General features: G+C 38.7%; 5 protein-coding genes and 1 long non-coding RNA gene across 13 annotated transcripts in view; 4 read left to right on the top strand and 2 right to left on the bottom strand.

Moving 5' to 3' along the window:
* The first annotated feature begins 2,249 nt into the window (after nt 1-2,249).
* Nucleotides 2,250-4,528, top strand: LOC124301227 (coiled-coil domain-containing protein 103). Of its 3 annotated transcripts, XM_046756032.1 has the most exons (4): nt 2,250-2,354; nt 3,403-3,560; nt 3,652-3,950; nt 4,050-4,528. In XM_046756032.1, the coding sequence occupies exons 2-4, from the start codon at nt 3,408-3,410 to the stop codon at nt 4,348-4,350; spliced, it is 753 nt and encodes a 250-aa protein (XP_046611988.1). In that variant the 5' UTR covers nt 2,250-2,354; nt 3,403-3,407; the 3' UTR covers nt 4,351-4,528. The 3 variants fall into 3 exon arrangements, with proteins under 3 accessions (XP_046611988.1, XP_046611987.1, XP_046611989.1); XM_046756031.1 differs by lacking the exon at nt 2,250-2,354 and having other exon boundaries at nt 3,306-3,560; XM_046756033.1 differs by lacking the exon at nt 2,250-2,354 and having other exon boundaries at nt 3,454-3,576.
* Nucleotides 4,529-4,758: 230 nt separating this feature from the next.
* LOC124301222 (probable phospholipid-transporting ATPase IIB) lies at nt 4,759-14,901 on the top strand. 3 transcript variants are annotated; one of them, XM_046756010.1, is made up of 13 exons: nt 4,759-5,462; nt 7,967-8,111; nt 9,145-9,417; nt 10,025-10,267; nt 10,616-10,804; nt 10,892-11,472; nt 11,557-11,973; nt 12,083-12,248; nt 12,356-12,734; nt 12,817-13,057; nt 13,138-13,304; nt 13,390-13,593; nt 13,831-14,901. In XM_046756010.1, exons 1-13 carry the CDS (start codon nt 5,293-5,295, stop codon nt 13,962-13,964), a joined length of 3,309 nt encoding a protein of 1,102 aa, XP_046611966.1. In that variant the 5' UTR covers nt 4,759-5,292; the 3' UTR covers nt 13,965-14,901. The 3 variants fall into 3 exon arrangements, with proteins under 3 accessions (XP_046611966.1, XP_046611967.1, XP_046611968.1); XM_046756011.1 differs by lacking the exon at nt 4,759-5,462 and adding an exon at nt 6,498-6,946; XM_046756012.1 differs by lacking the exon at nt 4,759-5,462 and adding an exon at nt 7,079-7,307.
* Nucleotides 7,502-8,083, bottom strand: LOC124301229 (uncharacterized). Its single transcript, XR_006907428.1, has 2 exons — nt 7,944-8,083; nt 7,502-7,734 (listed from the first exon to the last, which is right to left on the bottom strand). It is a non-coding gene; the product is annotated as an uncharacterized LOC124301229 (long non-coding RNA).
* On the bottom strand, nt 13,924-17,134 carry LOC124301225 (probable phenylalanine--tRNA ligase, mitochondrial). 4 transcript variants are annotated; one of them, XM_046756024.1, is made up of 4 exons: nt 16,998-17,134; nt 15,792-16,513; nt 15,396-15,688; nt 13,924-15,284 (listed from the first exon to the last, which is right to left on the bottom strand). In XM_046756024.1, exons 2-4 carry the CDS (start codon nt 16,504-16,506, stop codon nt 14,994-14,996), a joined length of 1,299 nt encoding a protein of 432 aa, XP_046611980.1. In that variant the 5' UTR covers nt 16,507-16,513; nt 16,998-17,134; the 3' UTR covers nt 13,924-14,993. The 4 variants fall into 4 exon arrangements, with proteins under 4 accessions (XP_046611980.1, XP_046611977.1, XP_046611979.1 ...); XM_046756021.1 differs by having other exon boundaries at nt 16,958-17,061; XM_046756023.1 differs by lacking the exon at nt 16,998-17,134 and adding an exon at nt 16,814-16,948.
* Nucleotides 16,970-18,068, top strand: LOC124301228 (LYR motif-containing protein 4). Its single transcript, XM_046756034.1, has 3 exons — nt 16,970-17,091; nt 17,220-17,340; nt 17,732-18,068. Exons 2-3 carry the CDS (start codon nt 17,258-17,260, stop codon nt 17,922-17,924), a joined length of 276 nt encoding a protein of 91 aa, XP_046611990.1. The 5' UTR covers nt 16,970-17,091; nt 17,220-17,257; the 3' UTR covers nt 17,925-18,068.
* A 423-nt stretch (nt 18,069-18,491) lies between these two features.
* Nucleotides 18,492-25,118, top strand: part of LOC124301224 (transcription factor AP-2-epsilon) — a 205,393-nt gene continuing 198,766 nt past the window's right edge. The window contains exon 1 of the mRNA XM_046756018.1: nt 18,492-19,079. The gene's annotated coding sequence lies outside the window, so the exon portion shown is untranslated. The remainder of the gene's footprint in view (nt 19,080-25,118) is intronic.

The raw sequence follows: 25,118 nt of genomic DNA, 5'->3' as shown, positions 1-25,118 counted from the left end.
TTTTCCACGAAGAGTTATCACAATCGCACGCCGTGTTCCAGTTGCTTTGAGATAAGGCTGGAACGTCTGTTCTCCAAATTTCAGGGTTCCTGATACCTTTGCAAAGATTGCCTAATCCTTTTTGGAGGTCGGTAAAGTTGCGTAAATTTATCTCTTTCGGGGGCGGCTCAAATCCCGTATAATTGAATTTTGACCCCAGCTTACACGGCTCTGAAAGATATTCGTTGGGTTTCGCAATCCAGGGAATCGTTCGACTGTTATCTGGACAAGTTGGAGCAGCTGTAAGACTTGGACTGTTCAGTGAAGATCTGAATTGGAAGCCCTTGTTTATGTTCCCAACACCATAATCGTTTGCCGATTCGATTTGATTCTCCGTTATCGTGTGGTACGAATTTCGATTACGAATTGGATTTAATTCTAGGGAATTACTTTCTTCCTCGTCGAATTTAATCCTCATTTGATCTTCGCTCTGTGCAAAGTTTGTGGTACTTCGCTGTTCCCAGCATCCTTTCCATGCCAATTCAAATCTGCCTGTCGTGTCTGATAAGGGGACAAATTCATCGTCAGGCGACAACGAAAGTTCTAATTCTGCGTGATGAGAGATGATTGATCGATCGCTTATGGTTTGGCAGACATCCTGAAATGTCACCATTTTCCCTGGCAATGAGAGCGGATGATCGTTCAATTCGATTTTGGAAGTTTCTTTCTCTCCGGAGCAACTAAAGGTCGAGCTTTGCCGATGTGTTTTAATCGGGATCTTTGACTTCTGGTTGGTCTTTAATTGGGCCACCTTTTTTCTGACCAAATTGTCTTTCACTTCGTGATTCGAAGTGAAATCCTTGTTACCCGTGGGATCAGAGGTTGCAGGAATCAGCACCTGCCACGTATTGCGTTTCAAATGTCTTTCGACGTGTTGTTGCTTGAAAGATTGATCAAATTCAGATTCCCGTGTGCCGTTGGTTAGTTCCTCTTCATCTGGTGTCGGAACATGAGTGGTACCGAAATCCAAGGTTTCCCGTACCAAAAACTTGAGTCGCTTTGGCCTTTTTTTTCCTATCATTTCCACAGTTTCCTTCATCGAATTCCCAAATGTCAAAGTATTCGTAAGAATAGAGGTCGTGGGTTCGTTAAAATCATCCTCGGACGTCACTGAAACCATTTCAACCTCTTCTTCCGACACTTTTTTAGTCATAAGTTTTGACTGGGTAATATCCAACCCAATGACTTCAGTCTCTTCTTCGTGTACGTTACTCTCGAAATCCAAATCACTTAAACTGAGAATATCAGTGCACGTTTTCGAAGTTACAGACGAGTCTGAAGGCAAATCGATCTTTGAATTGACAATTCCGAAACATGGGTCATCAACGTCGTGGGTGTTCGCAGTTACGAAGCTTTGTACTGGTGAGATTTCATCCTCATTTTTGAAGAGGCAACAGTTTGAAAGGGTCGTTGAATTTTCTACTACTGGATCACTGAAGGTCACTCGTCGCTTGGGAATCAATAGGTGACCACTGATTTCCTTGTTCCAAGGCTCGAGCTCAGTTTTTGATTCCAGGGACTGTTCAGATAAATGAATGTCTTCGTTCACTACCTTTTCGAGATCCTCCCTTTTCCGCGTTTTGATGAACTGGACAAATTCAAGTAGGCCACGATCCTGAAGCCTAGAAGATCAATGCTAATTTTGAATACCACCAGGATATGATATAGTCCTTGATCAGAATAATACCTGGAATCACTTTGTGTTGCCCAGATCAAAGCTTTTCTCTTTGATAGATCAATGGACTTTTTAAAATTTATTGACGCTATTTTACGTTTAAAATATTCCGGCAGTATGGATTTCTTGTTTTGCAAGAGGTAACTCAGTTCCTCTTTGGTTAGTACGCAATTAGACTCTCTCAAGGCTTTCGGTGTGAATGATTTCGACGGGAAGAAGTTCTTCACAGATCTGGAAATGTCAAGCAAGGACAACGAGTCTGTGATGATAACGTAAATTTAACATAAATTTGAAAATTACAGAAGTAGTTTTGTTAATTAATATCCGCAGTTGATTTATTAATAATTTGAATTCATTATGAAACCTCAAGTATTTTTCTCTCTGCTCAGCTATTTCGAATTTCGTCGAACTTTGCGATTTTTTCTCTGTTTTTTCAGCCAGCCAACGCTCGTAAGGATGGCCGTTAAAGTCAGTTGACAGACATGTGACCGTTGATATTCCGCAACAACTATCCCCAACAATAAATCCTCCACTTCGTTTCGAGCCTTGATTTAGCGCCGGTGATACTTTCAAATCCGAACCGGAAAAAAGATTAGACGACGATGACGATCCGGCATTCAATATATTCATCAACCTGAAAGTAAATTAACATTCATTATTATATTTGCACAGTATCGCTGCAATTGATCCTCACCTAAGCATACGAGCTATCAACAATTCAAAAGCCAAGTGAGCGTGTTCCAAAGTATTACCAAGACTTTGTGGAACGACTGTATCTCTGAGAGAAGGGACGGAGCTCTGGGAAGAAGTGACGGTCACGACGGAAAAGGAGGACCCAAAAGACGATCTTGAGAAGTAGAAAATAATCTAGAAAATTGCTTTTTACATCCACGGCTTATATCAAGTTGGATTCTGAATTGTGTATTAACCTGGAGCACTCGACTCCAACGGAAACGGACGAGCACGAACAATTTGCCCGCAAAGGCATCAAAGTATTCCAAAGATCGGCAGCTTTTGAGCTGAGCAATGATGGCGGGAGTCGATAATATCCTCTCTGCGGTTTTTGCAGTCGATTTTTCTTTTGCCATAAACGATTCGTTGGCCAGACATTAGTCAGGGTTGATACAGACGAAATTTCGGACAATTCCTGATTGGCTTCTTCGAGCTTATCGACGGGCTTTTTTCCCAAGGTCTTGTTAACTAAAGTGAATAATTTTTTTTTAATTTTTCGGGAACAGTTGTTGCTAGTTTCTTGATTTTTTGCAACGAATTTTTGAAAGGAAATTCGAACCTACTCAAAGAATACCAGCCTGTGTCATGCTGCACCATCATATCGACTATAATTTTCAGTATAAATGTTGGTGGAAGTTTAGGAATGCCTTTTTTTTACATTTTAATATTTTTTTAGCCACTAGAGTAAAATTTAAACCCTCATGGCGTTATGAAGGTATTAAACAAAACGGTCAGGGGTAACATAACCAAATTTAATTAATGATATTTCCTACAAAGTACGGAGACGGATAGGTAAGTAACCATGGTAACAAACAGTTTCCTGGATACCTCGGTTTTACTTGTCACTAAAATATAACGTAGTTAGTGCAGTAAATATCAGCTGATTGACAGATTTGACTAATATAGTATAAATAAACATAAATATACAACAAATTACTAGTCAAAAACTTTCTCAGCGAAAATGAGCATTTTGGAACAACCTATCGATTACGAAGCTCTTGAAGTTGAGTTGCACGATGCCGTAAAAGCTGACGCTTTATACAAGCTCCAAAATGATGCGAAAATTCGTGCGGTCGAACAGCGAGTTCCTACGTACGATCAATTCAGAGATATGGTGTGATGAGAATTTTGTAAAAATTTCACATTTGGGGTAAATACAAGTGACAGTTTTTTCATCGTTCAATAATATTTTACATCCTTTCAAGGTAAGTGCAGCTCACTTGAAACCTGTGGAGCGTTCGGACACGCAGCCCAAGTTAGGAGTTCGGTGGAACAGCGTAGCATCATGCACGACTCCAAAAACTCAACTTCCCCACTGCTTTTACACGTTGACAAAGTCGATGTCCCAGAAGCCTGCAGACTCGTTTTATACCAACAAGGAAAAAGCGGAGGATACCACAATTATTCAAAATGTGCAGGCTCCGAAATCAACTGAGGAATTCTTACAGACGTGGAAAAAAATAACTGATCACAAGAAGAGATTTGAATATTTATTGACCATAAAGTAACATAATTGAGCCATTTAAGATTTTGAATATCAATTACCGAAGCCGGCGAGTTTTGAAACACTCTCTGAAATGACATTTTTCATACCGTGTTTCAGGCCCGTCGTTTTTATCGAAATATTTCGACCTGAGGTCCCTCTTGGCGTTCTGGGAGAGATCATGGAGGCATGCCTGAGGAATTTACCAGAGGGTGACGATGTAGATACGGTGATTGATGTCCTGACAGCTCTCAGTCATTGCAACAGGTTTCAGTTGAGCGTTAACTTCATGACGCAAGAGGAAAAAGATGTTTCGAAACAATTATTTCGAAGATTGCTTGCCAGGGGAAAGGCCGGGGATGGGGCGGCAGAAGTTACCGTCGATATGTTGCGGAAACGGTATCAAATCAAATTTGACTGAATCTGTGACTTACATGTACGCCTAGTGCGTAAAGTACCGTCTGCATTGTGAAGGATAATTGTAGGCTTCGTCTGTATTCAAGATATGAAGTGTGGAAATGTGTCTCGAATATGTAACGATATGCGCATGCAAGAATTTTCCGTGACATTTGTCAGACAATAAAATTTATTGCTCTCAACGTGGCGTGTTTACCAGAACGCAACTCGTAATCCGAACCTTGTTTTCTGCAACAAAATATCTTCAGTGATGTGTGTTGTGTCTTTCTTATGTAAAATATCTATAATTAAATAACGTTATCGCGTTGTCGAGTCTTTCAAATACAGGCGCCTTAGAGCATGCGCGATGGGAAGATCACGTGACATCTATTGTCATACGGTCTTCAACATGGCGGTTGACAACATACGACTATTTTTCAAATGTTGTGAATTTTGAAGATTAGTTTAGTACCGTAGTTTTTTTTACATATTTTACTTAGTTCAACGACATCCTAAAATTTACCAAACGTCTTGAATACCATTGTCGATACTTGTTAAAACCAAAGAAAAAATACCGGCAGGATTTACCGTGGCTCGTGAAAATTTAACCTTACTAATATTAATCAACATGCTAAATATGCGACAGTACCGGATAATACTAATATAATTCTTGTTTTAAAACATAAAAACGAATAGGAATGATCACTCCCTTCGACTATACGTAACTATAATAATGATAAGATATTTGTTTGACATGTAAACAAAACTTTGTAGACGTATTTATTATTTGCGTATTTCGCTGCGCTTCGAGATAATCTTTTTACGCTAGAGTCCGAATTATTGAAACTAGTCAAACATCGTTGAAACTAACACGAATTAATTACACGTAAAGAAATATTCTAAAAAATTTCTCAACGGTCTTACTTCATGTCCTAAAATACTACATGTATAAATATAACATTCAGCTATGAGGCTGGAGGAGTTGCCATTGCGTCTTAGCTCGGACGAACGAGACTTCGAAATGGATGAAGAAACTGACTACCTTTTGCAACCTTCGGAAGATAGCATTCGCTTGTTGGCGTCAAGAAATCGACGTTTCAACACCTGCTCACGATTCTGCACAAACATTTTGTGCGGGTAAGTTAAACATAATCTGCATCAAATTAATTTATTGCCAGAATTATTCACCACAAAAATGGTTCGAACAAATTTCCCGCCTCGATATCGACATGAGTGAAATCGATATTTGACGGTTTTCAGTATTGCCGCCAGGTAGCAGCAACCGACTGAATGATGATTCTCAATCAGGGAAACTTTGTACAATTGATGATCGCGTGGAAAATCTTATTGTTGACCGAAGAATTTGAAAGACGGTTATCCTAATCCGGGTTTGTGTGTCCTTGTGGGATTGCGGTTTGAACGACTTCCATCGATAAAGAAGTTACCGGACCGCTAACACCGCTGCTCATTGTCCCAAGCCAGCCCAGGCTCACTTACCTGCGGAGTACTCGACGCGAAAATTTGCCCAGAGATAACCGTCTCTAAATTCTTTCGCCAACGATCCCATTCATGAAAACAGAAAACCATTGGTCTTGAAAAGTAATTAATAATGCTGAAGAGTTTTATCTTTCTACCGCCGCAACCATGTCCGCATTTATGTCTTTCAGCGGGAATGCGACAGTTAAACGCGATGAACGACAAGAAATAGCGGGAATCCCGCGATCAATACAAAGTTATTTCCAAAAATATTCGCGATTGTAATATCATCTCACGCTTTTACAAAGCATGGCGCGATACGTCCGCGAAGCATTGAAATTCCTGCTTTGAATGATTATTTCAGTTTGGTAATACTCGATGATTGCATTGACCGGTTTCGATCAATGGTACAGTTCTTCCCGACCGGCTGACATTACTCTAGCTCATGTTCCTACATATCTTCTTAAAAATTGAATGAGATTTCATTCATAAATTTGACGATTTTTATTCCATGTGGATTGCTTAGCTATTTTTGCCTTTAATTAATTTGAATAAAAGCATAATGTGTAAAAAATAGAGCTGTAATCTCGATTACCGATCGTACGGACCATGTTCCGATTGACCGAATTGATCATTTATTGACCTCTGTCTGATGCGTAGTTAATTCATGTTCGCTCACATAGGTGTCCCCAGTATATCTTTGGGGTGAAAACCTGGAAGACGTCCATTTTCATAGCGTATAAATTGAACAAAAACAATGATGTATATCGGCATAAAATAGAACACAACACGACGTGCTTATTTACCTCTATTGTACTACAAGTGTTAAACGCGGAAATTTTAACCGAAACCCTTGCCGTTCTTGGTTCTTTTGTCGTCGTGAACGGAGGCGTGCCTCGCTGGATGATGTCATTGGAAGCTGAAGCGTTTTTGTTATCTCGCTAAACGGTGAATTCGAATTTGTCTCGTCCTAATTCAGGCTATGACTCTATGGTAATAATTGAAAGACTGCGAGCCGCGTCATGTTAAGTGCCGTTTTCTAAACGATACACCGACCAAATGGAGACCCACAGTAACGTAATAAGACTTTCGAAGGAGGACATTCCGCTGATATCGAGGCCCAGGAATGACAGGTCGTGGACAAGGTGACGCACTTCTGTTATACGACTGAACCCGGAAAACTGCGTATACCTCGATTTTTCGACCGATTTCTATCGGCGGAACGTAGCTATCCAAGTATACCCAGCGGCTATGAACGCGACGAACGCTTTACGCCACCGCAGTTCGTTACATCCGGCAGTTCGCTAAGTTTATTTAACGAGCGAATTCGTCTCGTCAAAATCGCGGTTGCGTCGCTGCATATACGTCGTACCTATGCAAGCGTCAATAAATTGTTTAACGATCGTGATAAAATTCAGTTGCCACCAGCTACACTTCCCCCAAAAAAGAAATGTGTAGCCCTCCTTGTTGCCGCACGACGCATGAGCTTAACTCTCGGTTTCGAACGTTCGTTGTACACATTTAATAACACAGTTTATATTGTTGCGAAATCTAATTATCAACTAGTGTGCTGCAAGCAATGCAACAGTGTATATGTCAGCGGTCCATTTGTTACTTAATTTATTTCACGATCCTAAGTGTGTCGTATTTATTAATAAAATTAAAATCTTGACTTTTGGTATTTTTACATACTGACTGCGTTTTTTTTTTTTGTCTTTTTTTTTTATTCTACTAGTTTTCTCTTTTTTTTACCGCAATGGAAATCTCCTGCAAAAATATTTTCTGTCCTTCTGCTAATTGTGAGCTTATCTTTCACTTCGTTTTAATTGCGTCGTGGAAAAAGCTTGCTTCTTTACGTTTCCAATGCAAAATAGTCTTGCCTTTACACTTGAACATGACGTCATTCTTAACATTGTGCCCAATTGTCCAAACACTGAAAAAGATAAATAACCTGAGGATAGCATAAATTCATTTAAATATCAATTGGAACAAACGAGCTTGTTTGTTTTCATATGTTTGCAAAAAAGCACTGAAACAGCATTGAATCTTCACATTTGCAGTACTAACATGTACAACCAGTAGATTAAATTGCTTAAAGTTTTACAAATTTTCGTTTATCATGGTTAAGCAATTATCGCTTACTTGATCGCAACGTTTCGTTACAGATGTTGCACATGGATGTGGCGACGATGTTGCAGAGAAAGGGAACTCCGAGCCAGGACAATTCACATTGGACAACCGCTGTACGAAAAGTTTCCAACAAATGTCATCAGGAACCAAAAATACAATGTTATCACATTTCTACCTCTGGTGAGTTAGTGAATAATTAGTGAGGTACTAATTATTCGCCATATCTAATTATTTGGAATTCTGACATCGTAGTCATAAGCATGTGTCGCTTGAGATATTAAATTCAAGGTCACAGAAGTTCCTTCTCCATTACCAATAGATTGTCATGTAAGGTAATTTAAATATGATAGTAACTGTACTGATAGATGTGTTACCTAATTATTGATTGGCTTGTAAGTTTTTGTGTAAACACTTTCACACTATGTGGTCTTGTCAATGCAATGAAAAATTGGTTTGTCAATATTCTGTTATAATTAATAGTTTCAGAACGTCAGATGCAGTAAAGTAAATTCGTTGATGAAGATAAAAGTAAATATTTTGGATGATATTTTATCACATTTGTAATTAACGGTATACTCTAATTTGAACCATACTATGGTAGTATCAATGTGTCAGCTGTATTTCTGATATACCAATAATTTGGGTTTTGAACCTATTTTCATGAAAAAATCACCAGAATTTTTATTATCTATATTTAAATAATTATTGCATCAACCATGGTAAGTGCATTTGGTAGGAAAACATAATTCTGCAATTGAATTTCTTTATTGCTGTAAATCATATTAAAATACAAACTGCAATGCATGGAGAATAATAATCAGAAATCAAGGAAGAGTTTACATATGACCTTAAAAGTTCTGAAAGTACAGAATTCAATAGTGTTGAGACTAATAATGGAAGGTGGTGAGTCCAAGTTCAGCTCAAAGTGTAACACTAAAAAATCAATAGAGCATCAGCATGAGAGTTTGTCTTATAGATTTATGGAAACATATACACGTCTACAAGATACAATATACCTTACTTCTTTTCGCGTAGTAGTGGGCTATTTATTGATCTGACCCAATGATCTTATCAATCTATCGGTTTTAGGTATAGAAAACTTTCTTCTACTGGTTTGACACAATACAATTTCAACAAGTAATAACAATAAAGTATTTAGGTAAAAAGTGATTTTGTACGTTATACTTTGAAAATATATCTTTCTTTTCTCTAGGTTCTATTTCAGCAGTTCAAATTTTTCTTGAACCTGTACTTCCTCATAATGGCCATGTCTCAGTTTTTACCTGACATAAGAATCGGATATTTGTACACATACTGGGGACCTTTAGGCTTTGTTTTAACAGTGACAATTTGCCGTGAAGCCGTTGATGACTTCAGGCGTTATAAAAGGGACAAGGAAGTCAACGCGCAAAAATATTACAGAATAGTTCGAGGAAGTGACACACCAGAGCTTGTTCCAAGTTCAAAATTACGAGTCGGTGACTTGGTAAGTAGACCAAACGAGCAATTGTTTTCTTTTTTTAATCAAAGCAGTAATTAAATAGTGGCCTTGTCACATTGAGTTTCATTTCATTCTGGTTCAACAGCAATAGGTTTTTATTGTTACTTTATTCATGCCCGTGGCCTAGTAAGAATCAATAAAGTTCACTGGTATGGGCATTCATGGCGTGATAAGCTTATCTATGGGCGCAACCCAGGTGAATCACAGCTTTAGACAATATTTCTTTGAAAGCAACTCCACTATGTTTATGGAAAATCTGAAACAATTTATAAAGTATGATATATAGATGATTTACTCCTTTTAATACGAAATTTTAATATTAAAGAATTTTATTCCGTTTACCCATAGTTTTCGGAGTTTTCGGAGTATCCAAATATTTACATTAGTACTCGTGAGTCATGACGTCAGCAAGACTGTGATGTTGTACGTTCAATCAACTCTTCAGACCTCTTGTTGTATAAACAAGATTTTTAACTTAACAATTTTGTCTAGCCTTGATATCAAAAAAAAGTACCATCAACCTAAGAATCTTACATATGTATCTCGTTGGGTTTTTAAATTGTATTTACACTTGCCTCACTTGTATGAATAGGTAATTGTTGAAAAAGGCCAGAGAGTTCCAGCTGATTTAGTGCTGTTACGGACTACTGAAAAGTCCGGAGCATGTTTCGTCAGAACGGATCAACTGGACGGAGAAACAGACTGGAAGTTGCGGTTAGCTGTTCCTGCTACTCAAAAATTGGATAACGATGCTCAGTTATTTGATATCAAAGCAAGCCTCTATGTCGAAAAGCCACAGAAAGATATACATAGCTTTATCGGAACCTTTACGAGAGTAAGTATGTGAAGCAGTTGGAATCATTTGAAATATCTAAAAAATTGTTTAATTAATGGTACCTGAAAGTGAAGGGATAAAAATTCTTTGACAGTAATCAGCTACCTGTTACTTTAAAATTTACTATTTGCAGTATTACTAAACATATATTGTCTTTATGTAATTTTTGTGAAATCCTTAAACTGAGTTTGTTGCTTGTAAATCTTGTTTGCTCATGTTAAAGGCAATGGAACATATGTGATGTTAAAGAGATGTTTACATGGGTTTTCATAGAAAATTCAGCTTCAAGCTAATAGATGATTGATGAAGGTGATTTCTTATTCAGTTATTTGTTACATATTTTTCTAGTATGATGGATACAGTAGTGAAGAAAGCCTTGGTGTGGACAACACCCTGTGGGCAAATACTGCAATAGCCTCAGGTTCTGCGTTAGGAATAGTTGTCTATACTGGCCAAGAAACCCGATCATTGATGAATCATTCCGCTCCAAGATCCAAAGTCGGTTTACTTGACCAAGAGATCAATCAGCTAACCAAGGTAATTTAATCTTTTCTTCTACTGAGTTCAGAGATCATGTAACCTGGAATATTACAAAGACCTACATCAGCCTTAAATTACTCACAGGTCTTATTTTGTGCGGTGATTGGTCTTGCTTTGGTAATGATGTGTTTGAAGGGTTTCAACGGCCCTTGGTACCGCTACATGTTCCGTTTCGTATTGCTGTTCTCATACATAATCCCCATAAGTTTGCGAGTAAATTTGGACATGGGCAAGACATTTTACGCTTGGTGTATTCAAAGAGATAAAGAAATAGCAGGCACAGTTGTCAGAACGACAACTATCCCTGAAGAACTGGGCAGAATATCGTATTTGCTTAGCGACAAGACGGGAACATTAACACAAAATATAATGGTTTTCAAAAAATTGCATTTGGGAACAGTATCGTATGGTCAAGAAACGTTCGACGAAGTTACTTCTGTATTGAAAGCTTACTATTCGACACCAAGCTCTGAAAATTCTCCAATAAGAGTATCCACTATGTCTTATGGTGGTAAAGTCAGAAGATCTGAAAGCACAAGAATTTACGAAGCTGTCCACGCCCTAGCACTTTGCCACAATGTTACGCCAGTTTACGACGATTCAACTGTTACTAATAATTTGGATACAGTAAGCGTAGAAACTGGAGATACAGGATCTATTCAAAGGTATGACTATAGGCACATTATTGTTTTGTTATGTTTCTAGTTCTGAAAGTGCCGATGTGATAACGAATCACTTTTTATTCACAGCCAAACGGAAGCTGATCAACACTATTATCCGGCAGAGCAAAAACCGAGTTACCAAGCCTCGAGTCCAGATGAAGTCGCATTGGTGAAATGGACCGAAGAAGTTGGTTTGGGTCTTGTAAAACGTGACTTAGTATCTATGCAGTTGAAGGCACCAAATGGACAGGTTTTGAATTACCAAATTTTGCAATCTTTTCCTTTCACATCTGAGACGAAAAGGATGGGTATCATTGTCAGAGAGGAAGCCAGTGGCGAAACGGTGTTTTATTTGAAAGGCGCCGATGTTGTTATGTCGGGAATAGTACAATACAATGATTGGCTCGAGGAAGAATGTGGAAACATGGCCAGAGAGGGACTGAGAACTTTGGTTGTCGCTAAAAAAACTCTCACAGAAGAACAATATCTCGATTTTGAAGCTAGGTATTCAATTCCAATCTACTTGCAATTATATAAAACATGGGCTTTCGTTATTCTATCGACCAGTCATGTAGGGAGTGTCCGCATCACTCTAAACATTAACGTTTTCCAGGTACAATGCAGCACGAATGTGCGTCAGTGACAGAGCTTCCAGAGTTACCGCAGTTATAGAAAGTCTCGAAAGGGAAATGGAACTTTTGTGTGTAACAGGCGTTGAAGATAAGCTCCAAGATCGAGTAAGGCCTACTTTGGAGCTGCTAAGAAATGCAGGAATCAAGGTACAAGTGTATTGCCATTCTGATTGTGCTAGAAAAAATTTTAACGACATTGTTTAAACTGTGATTAGTAAAACAAAATGGAGGGTCACACTCTTTCAACTTTTCAGATATGGATGTTGACAGGGGATAAATTGGAAACAGCAACGTGCATAGCAAAGTCTTCCCGACTAGTTTCGCGAACTCAAGGACTTCACGTATTCAAGTCCGTTGTGACAAGAACAGACGCACATTTAGAACTGAATACTTTTAGGAAAAAGCAGGATTGCGCGCTTGTTATCAGCGGAGATTCTCTCGAAGTGTGTCTTCAGTACTATGAGAATGAATTTCTGGAATTGGCATGTGGCTCGCCAGCCGTCGTCTGCTGTCGATGTTCACCAACGCAAAAAGCCGAAGTTGTTACGCTCATACAACAGCACACTGGGAAAAGAACTGCAGCAGTTGGTGACGGTGGAAACGACGTTTCAATGATACAAGCAGCGGATGCTGGTGAGGATGTTATTTTGTAGATCGTTACTATATTTTTAGCTTATGACAAGCTTGGACTAATTGATATTTTCATTTTTTGCAGGCATCGGCTTGGAGGGTTTAGAAGGACGTCAGGCATCTTTAGCTGCTGATTTTTCGATTCCTCAATTTAGTCATCTCTCTACATTGTTACTCGTTCATGGCAGACGAAGTTACAAGCGATCTGCTGCTCTGAGTCAATTCGTCATCCATCGTGGCTTGATCATTTCTACAATGCAGGCTGTATTTTCAGCGGTTTTTTATTTGTCGTCTGTGGCGTTGTATCAGGGATTCTTGATGGTTGGGTAAGTATTCAAAATCAATACCCCAAAATTATTGATTGATTACGGTGGCAGAGAAACATTCAATTTGGTCTTGTTTTCAGCTACGCAACGATTTACACGATGTTCCCAGTGTTTTCATTGGTATTGGATAAGGACGTATCCGAAAAAATTGCACTTACCTATCCAGAGCTTTATAAAGATCTTAGCAAAGGACGTTGTCTGTCTTATAAAACATTCTTTACGTGGATTTTGATCAGTATATATCAAGGTAAAATACTGTTTATAATCCTTTTCACGCTGTACACTGCTGCTACTGATTTAAATATGTGACTATTTTTTCAATAAAATTTTAGGGGGAGTGATAATGTATGGTGCCCTCATCATGTTCGAAGATGAATTCATCCACATTGTGGCTATTAGCTTTTCGGCGTTGGTATTAACAGAATTGATCATGGTGGCCTTGACTGTTCGAACCTGGCACAAAATTATGGTTCTTGCCGAAATTTTATCTTTGGGGTTATATTTGTTATCCTTGGTCGTGTTGAAGGATTATTTCGGTAAGTAAAAATTAATCATTTTGACAGTTTTCATCAAAGACAATAGTTATTTTTGTAATTTTGTCAATAGTTTTGCACACTAATGTCTTGGCACACTAATATATTTTTCATATCGAAGTTAGTATTGGAGTTGCGATCACACCCCATTTCATCACTATACTTACTACATTCTTAATACTAGCACAATATTTCTTTTCACGTGTGCTATAATAATGACAAAAATTTACTTTTATACAGATGCCGAATTCATAAAAACCACAGATTTCCTTTGGAAAGTACTAGTGATAACGTTGGTCTCGTGTATGCCGTTGTACATTTTGAAATTTTTGAGAAAAAAGTTTTCACCACCGAGTTATACAAAGTTGACTTAAAGTTTAATGTGATAAAATTTGACCAGAGGATATGCGTAATCAAGGTAAACTATACCCTGAAGGATCAATTATCTAATAATAAATTGTCACAAAAAATTACTGATTACCTAAAATATTATACACATGATATATTAAGCATCAACGCATTTTACGGCACTCACGTAAATTGAAAACGAGGTCTAGGCAAACTCACTCGACACAAATTTATGGGCCTTGTCTCAATCATTCAAACCGGGACACTGTAATTAATGATTTCCGTGGAAACACTAGATTTTTATTGCATCCAAGCATAAATGGTCTTTTACTACAGACGAGGTAAAACTTTTCCAGTTGGACAGATCTCTTGTGTATGTCAATATACTTCGAATGAAGAATACAAATAGCAAAACTTGAAAGCTGCTTTGAAACTGTAGTGGTTTATTTTCTAATAATACAATGCTAACACATTTTTTTATGCTGCCGTTTTATAAGTTACCTGATTAAAAAAAAAAGTAATTCAGACAGTTATTGGCATTGCTCTATGAATATTAATCAAGGCAGTCAAGAGGATTTTGAAATATTCTGCATTAGTTAATAGGTATATTTTAAAAAGCTTTGTGATTCATTGCAAGGTTTGCCTAATAGGCCTGCTTTGCTTATATTTCTGATAATTTAATCTTCAAACGAGACAAGTAGTTTATTAAACGTCGCATACTAGACTCAAAAATTAAATTTTAATTGCTCTGCATACCATTAGAGTCGTGAGATATAAACATATATTTTTTCCTGAGAAAAATTTTTGTGATCATGTTATAGAGACATTTAAAAGTATACACAGAAACGATGACTAAAATAAGATTGATAACTAATTATAAATATACATGTATACATGCATACATATGTTATTATATAATCTGTTTTTAGTTAATTTATGCGAAATAAAATAATATATTAATTACTTTAATATCCTTATCAAAGTACTAAGAGTGGTTGACAGGGTACAGTTTTAACACAGCGTTCTGTAAGTAAACATGATTTATTAATATTTCATTACCTAATCTCAACATTGAATTTATCCTGAACAGCTCTTCCAATTTTCCGGTGAATAGTATTAACTTCGAATTTTGTCAAAGTGCGTTCCATGTGTCTATATGTAATTTTATAACAATGTGACCTGCGGTTATTTTTCGGATGAACAAAATCATCTATCAATGCGACTTGTTCGATAATATCCCCTCCAATATCCCTGACTATTTCGAAAAAATCGTTTGGCGTGAATTCCGTTTCGTTTGGCAGCCAGAAACTTATATCACTTGAGGATGGTGGATAGATACTGACTCGCTGAAAAATATCATTTATTAGTTATATCTCAACCCTTAGCAACCGAACAAATAGAAGAAACAGATTAATATTTAAATTCATTCAAGACGAAATCAAACTTCTGTACATTACCTTGTATACAATTCGTGAGTGGTAATCCTCGACCTTGAATTGGTTCAAAAAACCAGGATCTTCACTCCAAAACAGCCTGATGTCTGGTATAGAGTAGAACAACATAGCAAGACGTTCCAAGCCAGCACCAAATGCCCATCCTATACGATCTGCAGCTCCAGATTTCTGCAAAATTTCTTGCCGTACTATACCACATCCTAGGACCTCTAGCCATTCATCATGCTTCAAAATTTCCAACTCCCAAGATGGGTGAGTGAATGGAAAGTATTCGTCAACCCATCGATATTCAACATCTATGAAAATGAATGACACGTTATAACATATGGATGAAGTGGTAATTTTCAAACTATTCCAGTACGAAGGAGCAGACAAAAAATTACTACAATTTAGATGCACCTTGACCGAAGAAACTCTTTACTAATCCGACTAGAACGGTTTTTAATTCATGTTCCATAATTTTTGTTGCTTCCAAAGTATGGCACCCTTGTTTATCAGGACTGTCTGATTCCCTGTGCTCAAATATCCTCAAGTTTTTAGAGTCCTCTACATTCTGAAATATCTCATCTTGTGTCCGAAGTCTCACACCATCCACTTGATGAAATACAGGATAATGTGTCGAGTTAATATCATCTCTTCGATAAACGTCACCGATGATTAAGAAGTTGTTCAGACCCATCAAAATTAGTTCTGCTTGATGAGCCGTTGTATGAGCTCTGAGTAAAGTTTCAGAGTTGACATAATAGCAATCAGTTTTACTTCGACTGGGATGATCTTTTGGTACAAGCAGCGAGTCAAAATTTTGTTCGACCGTGACAATTGGTCTCAGATTATCATGGACACTGAATAATGGATTGCCCACTTTATTTGGATAGGCTTTGTAAAAATAATCTGCGATCCGTTGTCTTATGAGTGACAACGGATGATCAGGTTTTAGATGTAAGTTTTTTCCAGGATATTGGGATATCCTTTTTGTCACATTTGTCCATTCGTCTATTGGGTATTTCTGATCGAGAAGTTCAAGGTTCTTTCCCTTTTTCACCAGTTTCGATGCAAGGGAGTATTTTCTAGCAGGCGATATCCACCCGCACGCATGACGTATGGTTTTCAGCATGCTGTATCTGTAGTTTATTATAAAAATTATGTTACTTTATCGTTCTACGAAATATGCGATGAATACTTGGGCAAAAAATGTTTAATTTTTCTAAAAAAAAAGTTACAAAGAACACGTGTATCCACTGTCATTCAATTCTATAATCACATAGAGCAATCGGTTTCGGAAATTTTCTCTGAATGAGTACCTTAACAACTGTGTATGAGAAATCATCTTTAATCAATTACTGAGACAACACCGAGAGTCACCGGTAATATTTACAAGTACGTATTTAAAACTAAAATAAGGTTAGATTATATAAACCAACGAGCGCATCAGGTATGCGTCTCACAGTCTTCTCACATGATATCTAGGAAAATTCCAATTGCAATTTACTACGGTGAATATTTCACACAATTAATATAAAAATTCTTTTACAATGTGAAATTAGGGTTAGGTTAATTGTTGTTACTTTTTAAAGGCCCCTCTAGATGGCCTGCCATCGTACACACCTGAGTTTTCACTAGATCGAGAGAAAGAGTGGGAAGAGTTACGTTTTTCACCTACAACTTCCATTCAATGTCTTCAAGCTCTCTCTACCACCAGGTGTAGCATTGTTGGCTTTATATTCGTTTAAGATAATATATTATTATTGAGAGTCTTTGGTCTGCATAATTTTCCAGAGATCATTGTGTCAATTTTCGACTTTGTATAATTTCTTACCATGTTGGCAGAACTGGCTATCGAGTGGTTTGTTTAGCTGCCAGGAATCATGGCTGTCGCCCGTGAAATGATCGTCAACCTCTACCGAAATTTGATCAGAGAAAGCAAGAAATGGGATTCGTACAATTACAGGCAAGTGCAAAATATCTATCTAAATACGTAGAGGTGGTAGGGCTTGATATTCATTCTCTTTCGTCCGCTAAGAGCCTCGATTAACGTCGGCGCGCATGGTTCGGCTTATGCAACGTAGTAGGTCGAGTGACTTTCTACTTGACAACCACGTGCATCCGGCACTGCTTGAGAAACTTGTTAAAACAATTCTTATAAATTTGTAACAGTGTCAACGCGCCAAATAAACCTTGTTCGAGAGCTAAATCAATTTTGTTTGAAATGACTTAACTCTTACAATTAATAGAATGTTCTCGCGTACGGTTTTTCGATTGTTATCGTCACGTGACATAGCATCGCCTCTGCCGACAGACAAGGTGATTTTAATAATCGCGTATTTAATCTTGTATTTCAGAATGTACGCACTTAGGAAAATCCGTCATGAATTTAGAGAAAACAAATTGCTCCAGGACGCAGAGAAAATAAAAGAAAGTTACAACTACGGACTGACGAATCTGGATATGATCAGAAGACAAGTGACGATCGGGAATCTCTACAGCACTCGGCAGCTCGTGATAGAAACAACACCGACGCAAAAAGCGCTGTAAATTTAATCATTGGATAATGCAACGGTACGAATAATTGTTATTATTTAATACCGTTCCGTGAATTGTGTAAAGGACTCTTATTGTTGATCAGTTCGTTTATTAGTACTAAGCCGGAAATTTATAAATAAAAATCAGTCATCTCTGTCTGCCCATGTATTGTATGGCCCTGCTCTCAGAACAATCGTATATCTGAAAGTATGCATCGTCGATAATCTACAATCTCCAAAAACACAAGACTGCCAGTTTCAGAATCTGTGCATTGTACGTACGTTTTATTTACATTCGAAATACAAAATGCACGACGACTTCCGAGCATCGCGATTAATGCTCCGCCATGTCGCATGTAATCACGTAATCATACGACCAGAATGCTAATTATTCGATAATCTTTTTCGAACCCGTTCGACGGTCGAAATTATTTCCGAATAACTTGGTAAATAGTATGAGAAGTACGTCAAACATCTTGTACACAATATATCTAATCATATCTCCACACGAAGAATCGAGTGAGGTTACTTATACGAGTAACGATTACCGGTCTAGATTGCTACAAAGACAACGGTATCATAATTATCAAATAAGGGCGGTACTCGCATGAAGAACACTTTGTAAACAGTAAGATACGACGAACAGTTTCTGGTTTTCGGATTCGGACGGAGCTATGTTTATTCTCTTACGAGCCACGGTCGCGACAGGCAAGGGACGATTCGCTCCGTTGCTTTAGACGGCTTCAAGTGTAAACATAGCGAATATTCTTACTCTCAGAAACATCGCGATGATGCAGGATCTTGTGCATTTATACGACATCTCAACACGTTACTTTCGTGATTTCGTTGCCGCTTGCATGCATCATTTACTTTTAACCGCGTACCGCGAAATAATACATATGTTTCTCCTGATCTTAACAATTTTTAATTGAGCGATGTGAAGTTTTTTCAAGTGCGTGTTATTTAACTTGTTGTAATTTTCATTTGCTGCAGTAAAACAGTGTAAATGCTTCGTTTTTGGAGGCTTAGAAAAAATGTCTGACGTCGATTGAGATTTCAATTATTCCAAACGTCAAGAAGAGTGAAAGAAGCTCGACGGTACAATCAACTCGATCTACGAAAATTTTAGGTATCATCGGTCGCGGACATTCTGCCGATGGTGTGATAGGTAAGTCGCTTTAAGATTCTTCTAATTTAATCATGACTGCGTCCTGTACCTGTAAAAAAGTGCGTTGCGCTGATGCTGTTTCGTTTATCGAACAATTAAGTTATTTGTGTGCGGGAAAAAAAATGTAATATCTGGACACGCAAATTTGTTACAGACCGTGCCTAATAACAGGCAATTTAATTGACAGACCGCTCTTAGCGTTTTACTAACATAGTTTCACTCACAATCAGTAAACATAGCGTATTGGTAAAACGATTTGCTACCTTACGTACTGCCTGATTTATTGGTAGTGTAGCATGCATCGCTACAGTGATGTCCTATTTTACCGACTACTGATAATATCATCTGTCAATGATGGTTAAACAGATGACAACACCGTCATCACTGGTTTGTTTCTTCTCATACCCGGTGTTGCTAAGGCGATTCAAATCTATGTAAATGAATGAACACCATAGTTTCACACTTGAGATCACTGACCATCACTGACAGTTATTAACAGCGCTCAGATGCAATCGGACGGGTTGCATAGTTAAGGTTACTGCGAATTCTGCGAGTTTTCCAAGAACCCTAAATTTAACGATTCATTTTTGCGAAGTATCGTTATTTTGCAACTTGAGATTTGTTGGAAATTTAGTAAACTATTGATATAATTCAGGAAAATACAAACGTATTTTGGAAATTTAATTCGTTTACAGTAATTCAAAAAAAGCAAAAAAAAGTGATATTTTTCTTACATTTTCCATTACACTAGCCTTATTGACTTCAACCTCGTGCGTTAGCACCGACACAATTTTAATTTGCAAAATTCACTCGTAAAATTTTTCTGAGGTTATTAATTAAGTGGAATAAAGACGCACAAAAAAGTATATGATTCGCTATGCAACAATCGATGAATTGTTGGTATGTGATGAATAACTTGCTGCAGATACGCGAGTAAAAATTATTCCGCGGGCTTGGTTTTTTGGCTAAGCTCGTCACGCAAATTCTCTGTAGAAATGACGGCGAATCTTTGCTTTTGGACTAACCACTGGAATACATAGCTACTTATTCTATGCCGCCTTAGTTAGATTTTTTCTTTATAAAAATTTAAGCTCCAGAACATTTCAAGTGTAGTTTCTCTCTCCAATGCGGTTACGCTAAAGTATAGAATATCCATGCTGGTTTATTATGATCTAATTTGTATGATACATAATTAAAAAACAATCTTGAAGCTTACACATGGACTTTACGTAAGAATATGACAATTTTCGAGACGGGTTTAACTGTCAAGATTGTGATTTGTATTTTCTAGTGAGTTTTCTTTCGTTTGTAAATGCGAATATGGTGAAAAAGACGGGGAAAAAATTGAAATAAAACGATGGTTGGCATGTGTCATAACGATGGAAGCATGAAAATTGGTCACAGCCACGCAGTACATTTGGTAATATTTCGCGTAAAGCGACCAAGGTGTGGGTATAAAATGAACCTAAAAAGTTGAACGAAAGCTACCAACCCCTCTCAAGCTTCCTCAAGATGTCTGCGCCTCGCTTGCGCCTAACGCGCCCAGCAAAAACTTCGTAATGAGCGAAACGAGCCAAGCTAAGGGGTGATGTTTGCAAATCATTAGTCTGCCGTCGAAAGCGCCTCCCAAGTTAAGGGGAAGGAAGCCCTACGAACATGAATGAAGAGGGTTGTGTGAGTGAGGAGGATGAACGAGGAGGGTTGAAGTCGAAGCAGCACGAGGACCACTGACGTCTTGTTTGCCTACGTACCGTAGGATTATTCGCTTCCGTGAAGAAGAGTTATAGATGTTCTATGAAAATTCAGCCTCCATGACGGTAGCGTTCAGCTCTCGGTTCTTGGTACAGCTATTTGAAAATGTTCGAAGACGTCGTAAACACCGTGCGGCTGAGGTGTTCGCTGTGAAAGAGAGGAAAAGAACAAACAAAAAAATAACGCTTACGAGCTGTAAGGAAAAAGATTCACCAAGAAACAAATACAATTTGTCGTTTGTGGTTTTGCTCGGAGGCGTTACTGCACCTTTCCCAGGATTCCGGAATTACACGGAGTGTGAAAAGACCCTCTGCAAATGAGCCTTTGCAGAGGTAACAAAAAAATAAGAAAAAATCAACTCGTTACGAAGACTTTCTAACGAACGTTGAAAATCGTTACGTAGATCGCTTCGCATCTGTAAGTCAGGCTTAAGATGTCTGAATCCATCACGAAAGATATCCGCCATTGGGATTACAAATTTACTAGGGTGAAGGCGGTTTCCGTTTTTACGAAAATCACATGTCTGGAGCGAGATTTTGAATTTTGCATTACATAAAATCAGAAATTTAAACACCAACTCATTGAGGACGGGGTGGCTTTTACAAGAGCTTTAAATCCTCTGACGAATTACCTGCAATGGTGATCTGGAGGTACCAGCGCAGTAGTATAGACAACGGTCTATTCGGTACCTTCGCCCTCTGGAAACAAAGAAAACAAAGATTTTACTTGGTGAAATTACACGCAAGAGGAATTACTGTAATTTGAGGTTCTTCAGAAAGCGTACCTACAGTAGGCGGCCGGAGGAGCAGACAGGGAATAAAGACGTAAGAAAAATCCGGGAAATGAGGTTAAGTCAAGCGGCAAAGACGGCAATACTCGCTCTAACCAGCGTGGACGAAGGTTTCGCGACGTTGCGGTTGAAGCTTCTCGGAAACTGAAATTACTTCCTTTGCTTTGCTGTGAGGATGGAAGTAAGAAGACGGAGAAGGTGGACGGAAGATCATTTCTTTTAGAGCCGTTTCACCCTGCTTATTGTATAAGTTTCTCATCCCGATTACTGACTCACCGCTAACCGTCAAGATGCGGCAACGTTAATTTAGTTTGCACGCGCATAGCTAATCGGGCAACGCCACGTAATGCGATTTGATCGTCCAGAGTCCTCCGGGATAACCATGACATAACAGCCCTTCCCTTGGGAACCTCCATAAATAATACCCGTATGCAAATATTGTGACGGGCCGTTTCGAATTCTAGTATATACGTATGTCATTGCGATTTCCCGTCAACCTTTCGCCCGCGATCTTCCCGACATCACTGGATGTTAAAATCAAAATGATCACCACTTTAACTACATCAAATTATCAATCTTATGCCCTGTGCAATTTTCTGTGGAGATTCTCTCCATCATAGGGATTCTTATTTCTCTATAATATTGCGTTAACTGTAATTAACATTGATGTCCAAAGTCTTGATGATCCAGCAAAATCCATATTTCGGTTAATCGGTTTAGGTGCAGTCGTAATTGAAACCACTTGTACAACTATGCCGCGGAAATATAAATGCCAACTGTTCTATTTATTTATGAGATCCCAGTAATTAACATTATTACAGCGACTGTCGACTAGTTCAAGTGCACTATACGTCTATATACCTTTACAGAGAGAGAGAGAGAGCGAAACTTTTCTCGCGTTACGTTCGTCCTCGCTGCAGGTCGTAGCAATTCTCTTTACCACTGTTTGTGATCTTTCTCACGACCGGCATATTAGTGGCACCGGGATGATCCTGTTAACAGGATCAGACCTCTTCTCGGGCCGAGGGTCTCCACGTCGAGTCTTTGTTATTGACAGCCACACGTCGCCGTTGTCCTTAGGGAGCTGGGCCCAGTGCGTCTGGAAAGAATTATTGCTGGAAAGAGTTCTACTTTAATTCGCCAGTTATTGGATCAGGTCGTGTTTACCCACATGTCTGCAATCAGCTCTTGCACGTACCGACACGCTAGTGTGTGCACGAATATCGTGGAACTATGGAACTGGGAATGAGCAGCCAGTAGCAACGAAACGCTGGGTTTCACGCGAATACGAAATCCTGAACCCCGGTGCAGCGGCGCTAGCCGCGAACTCTTCCATTCCGGGAATCATTCTACCTCGGCTCCTTTTCTCCGGCTCGTTTTAGGTTCTTTTGGGTCCCGCAGCCTTCTACACGAACCGCAACTATATAGCACGGGCTAACCACCCACCCAACAATTATATTTTTACAACGTTGAAAACAAAGTGTTCTTCGTGTTTCGTATAATCGGTCCATGGAAAAAAGCACCCAAAGCCGACGAGACCTCGGAAGAGATTGATGGGAACCAAAGTTGCGGGTGCGATGACCCAGGCATTTCGATGTGCCCGCTTGGAACACAACAGCAAGTGCCCTGAGTAGGCGGTGGTTATTTTTATGCCCCCTAATTACACATTCTTGCCCGAGCACTTGGAACGTTTAGGGTTGTAGGTCGGAGTCGTATGATCTGGTCCTCTTTTCGTCTCTTCTCTCACGTCTCTCCGCGCCTTGACACGCGTCTTACACAGTTATAAAGAATGTGCAGATGTAAAGAGCGTACTCGGCCTGTTACGAATGCGGTTGTTCACGACTCTCCGACTCGTATGGAACACCTTTCACCGTCCTCAAGTACTAATTTATCATCATTTTATTGATATCAGTTACGACATGAATGTACCTTCGCTAGTGAATTATGACGAACGGTTTGCATGCGGTTACATAATACGACGCGTCTAGTGTTTAAAAACAGTCAGTATTATCATGTTTTACACGTAGAGTTTTTGCATCCTGTTTATGGTTGAACTCTTGTCAATCTGGAGTCGAGAGCCATCCGGATAGACTAATTACCTATTTTACATATTGAGCAATGTAATGAAGTAAACTTTTTTAGAGAATTTTTTGATCTACTTAATGCATTTTGAAACTGCATCAATTTTTACCCGTCGAATTTTTGATATACTCTGTCAATTGTTGTTAGAATGATTTGACTTGACATTAGGCGATAAACCATTTTTCAGGTGGTATCTGATATCTATTATTGGGTGACAAAACAACGAACCCGTATTTCTTTTTACCGAAATGTAGAGTTATGTGAGAGGTTCGATCGCAGATCGGGAACTATAATAGGTTTGAGGTGTGGGAGAATGCGAAAGAGAAAGAAAATTTCATCTTCGAACTATCCACATGTGCAGGGATACTGTATTACATTTACGTGTATTAAGTGTAGCGTTGAAGGAGTTTACGAGGAGGATACGCAGCTGGAATTTGGGGATCTCTTACGTCAATCAATCAAGGATAATTGTCCGTGATGGTCGACGGAGCATTCTGAATGTGTATATACACACACACATATATATATATATATAGAGGTATATGGGCATAAAACAAAATTATGAAATTATTTTCCTCCAACGATGAAATATCGCGCGGCAATTTAGGAATCTCTCCGAGCTCAAAGCGAGAAGAAGAGAAGAGAGCGGTAAAAGAAAGACGAAAAGAAGGGTTTTGGAGTATAGAAACCGCTTGAAATCGCTCCGAAACTGCGTCAGGAAAATTAAAAGGAGTTTAAGACGTCTACGAGGCTTGATTTATCGGCGTCCAAAAAGATACGAGAGTGAGAATGATTTATAGCACGTATACACGCGTCGTTTGTCCGACGATGTTCTTCAATTTGAGAAAAAAAGATAAGAAAATCGCGCAGCTCACCTCATCGTTGTAAAAGAAAAATTCCGCTCATCGCTTCACGATTCATCTCATTGTCGAACGAATCGGCACATGTCATTTAGCCCTGGCTCTTTGAGCCCGCTATTTGACTATATAGGTCTGTTATCCACATCGAAAGTATAAATCCGTCTCTCACACAATGCATAGATTAATTCGTTGATTCGTTCGCCCTAGCGCGCATCGGTACATAGAGAGATACCTAGTTCAAATTAGGGTCATAATCCCTGACCGCCTAGATAGAAATCACCCTTCGCTCTGTCCGTCCGACTATTTACCGACTGTATTTTAACCCTCAATTTGTCGTCAACAGCTAGCACGCGATTCCGAACCCATTGGGAATTTTTTGTGGGTTCATCCGCGTCCCGGGTTTGTCCGTCACGTCATCATGGCCGCAGCCTCTCGTCTATACGCAACTAGCGGTTGTGCGGTAGGAGGAGTAGAAAAATGCGTGGAATCCTCTTTGATCAATAGGATAGTTCTTTTTGTTTTTCAATTAACTTTTAACCACCGCGCGATGTAACA

Source organism: Neodiprion virginianus, chromosome 3, assembly GCF_021901495.1.
Source record: "Neodiprion virginianus isolate iyNeoVirg1 chromosome 3, iyNeoVirg1.1, whole genome shotgun sequence".
Taxonomy (NCBI): domain Eukaryota; kingdom Metazoa; phylum Arthropoda; class Insecta; order Hymenoptera; family Diprionidae; genus Neodiprion; species Neodiprion virginianus.
This window is presented reverse-complemented; position numbering and strand designations above follow the sequence as displayed.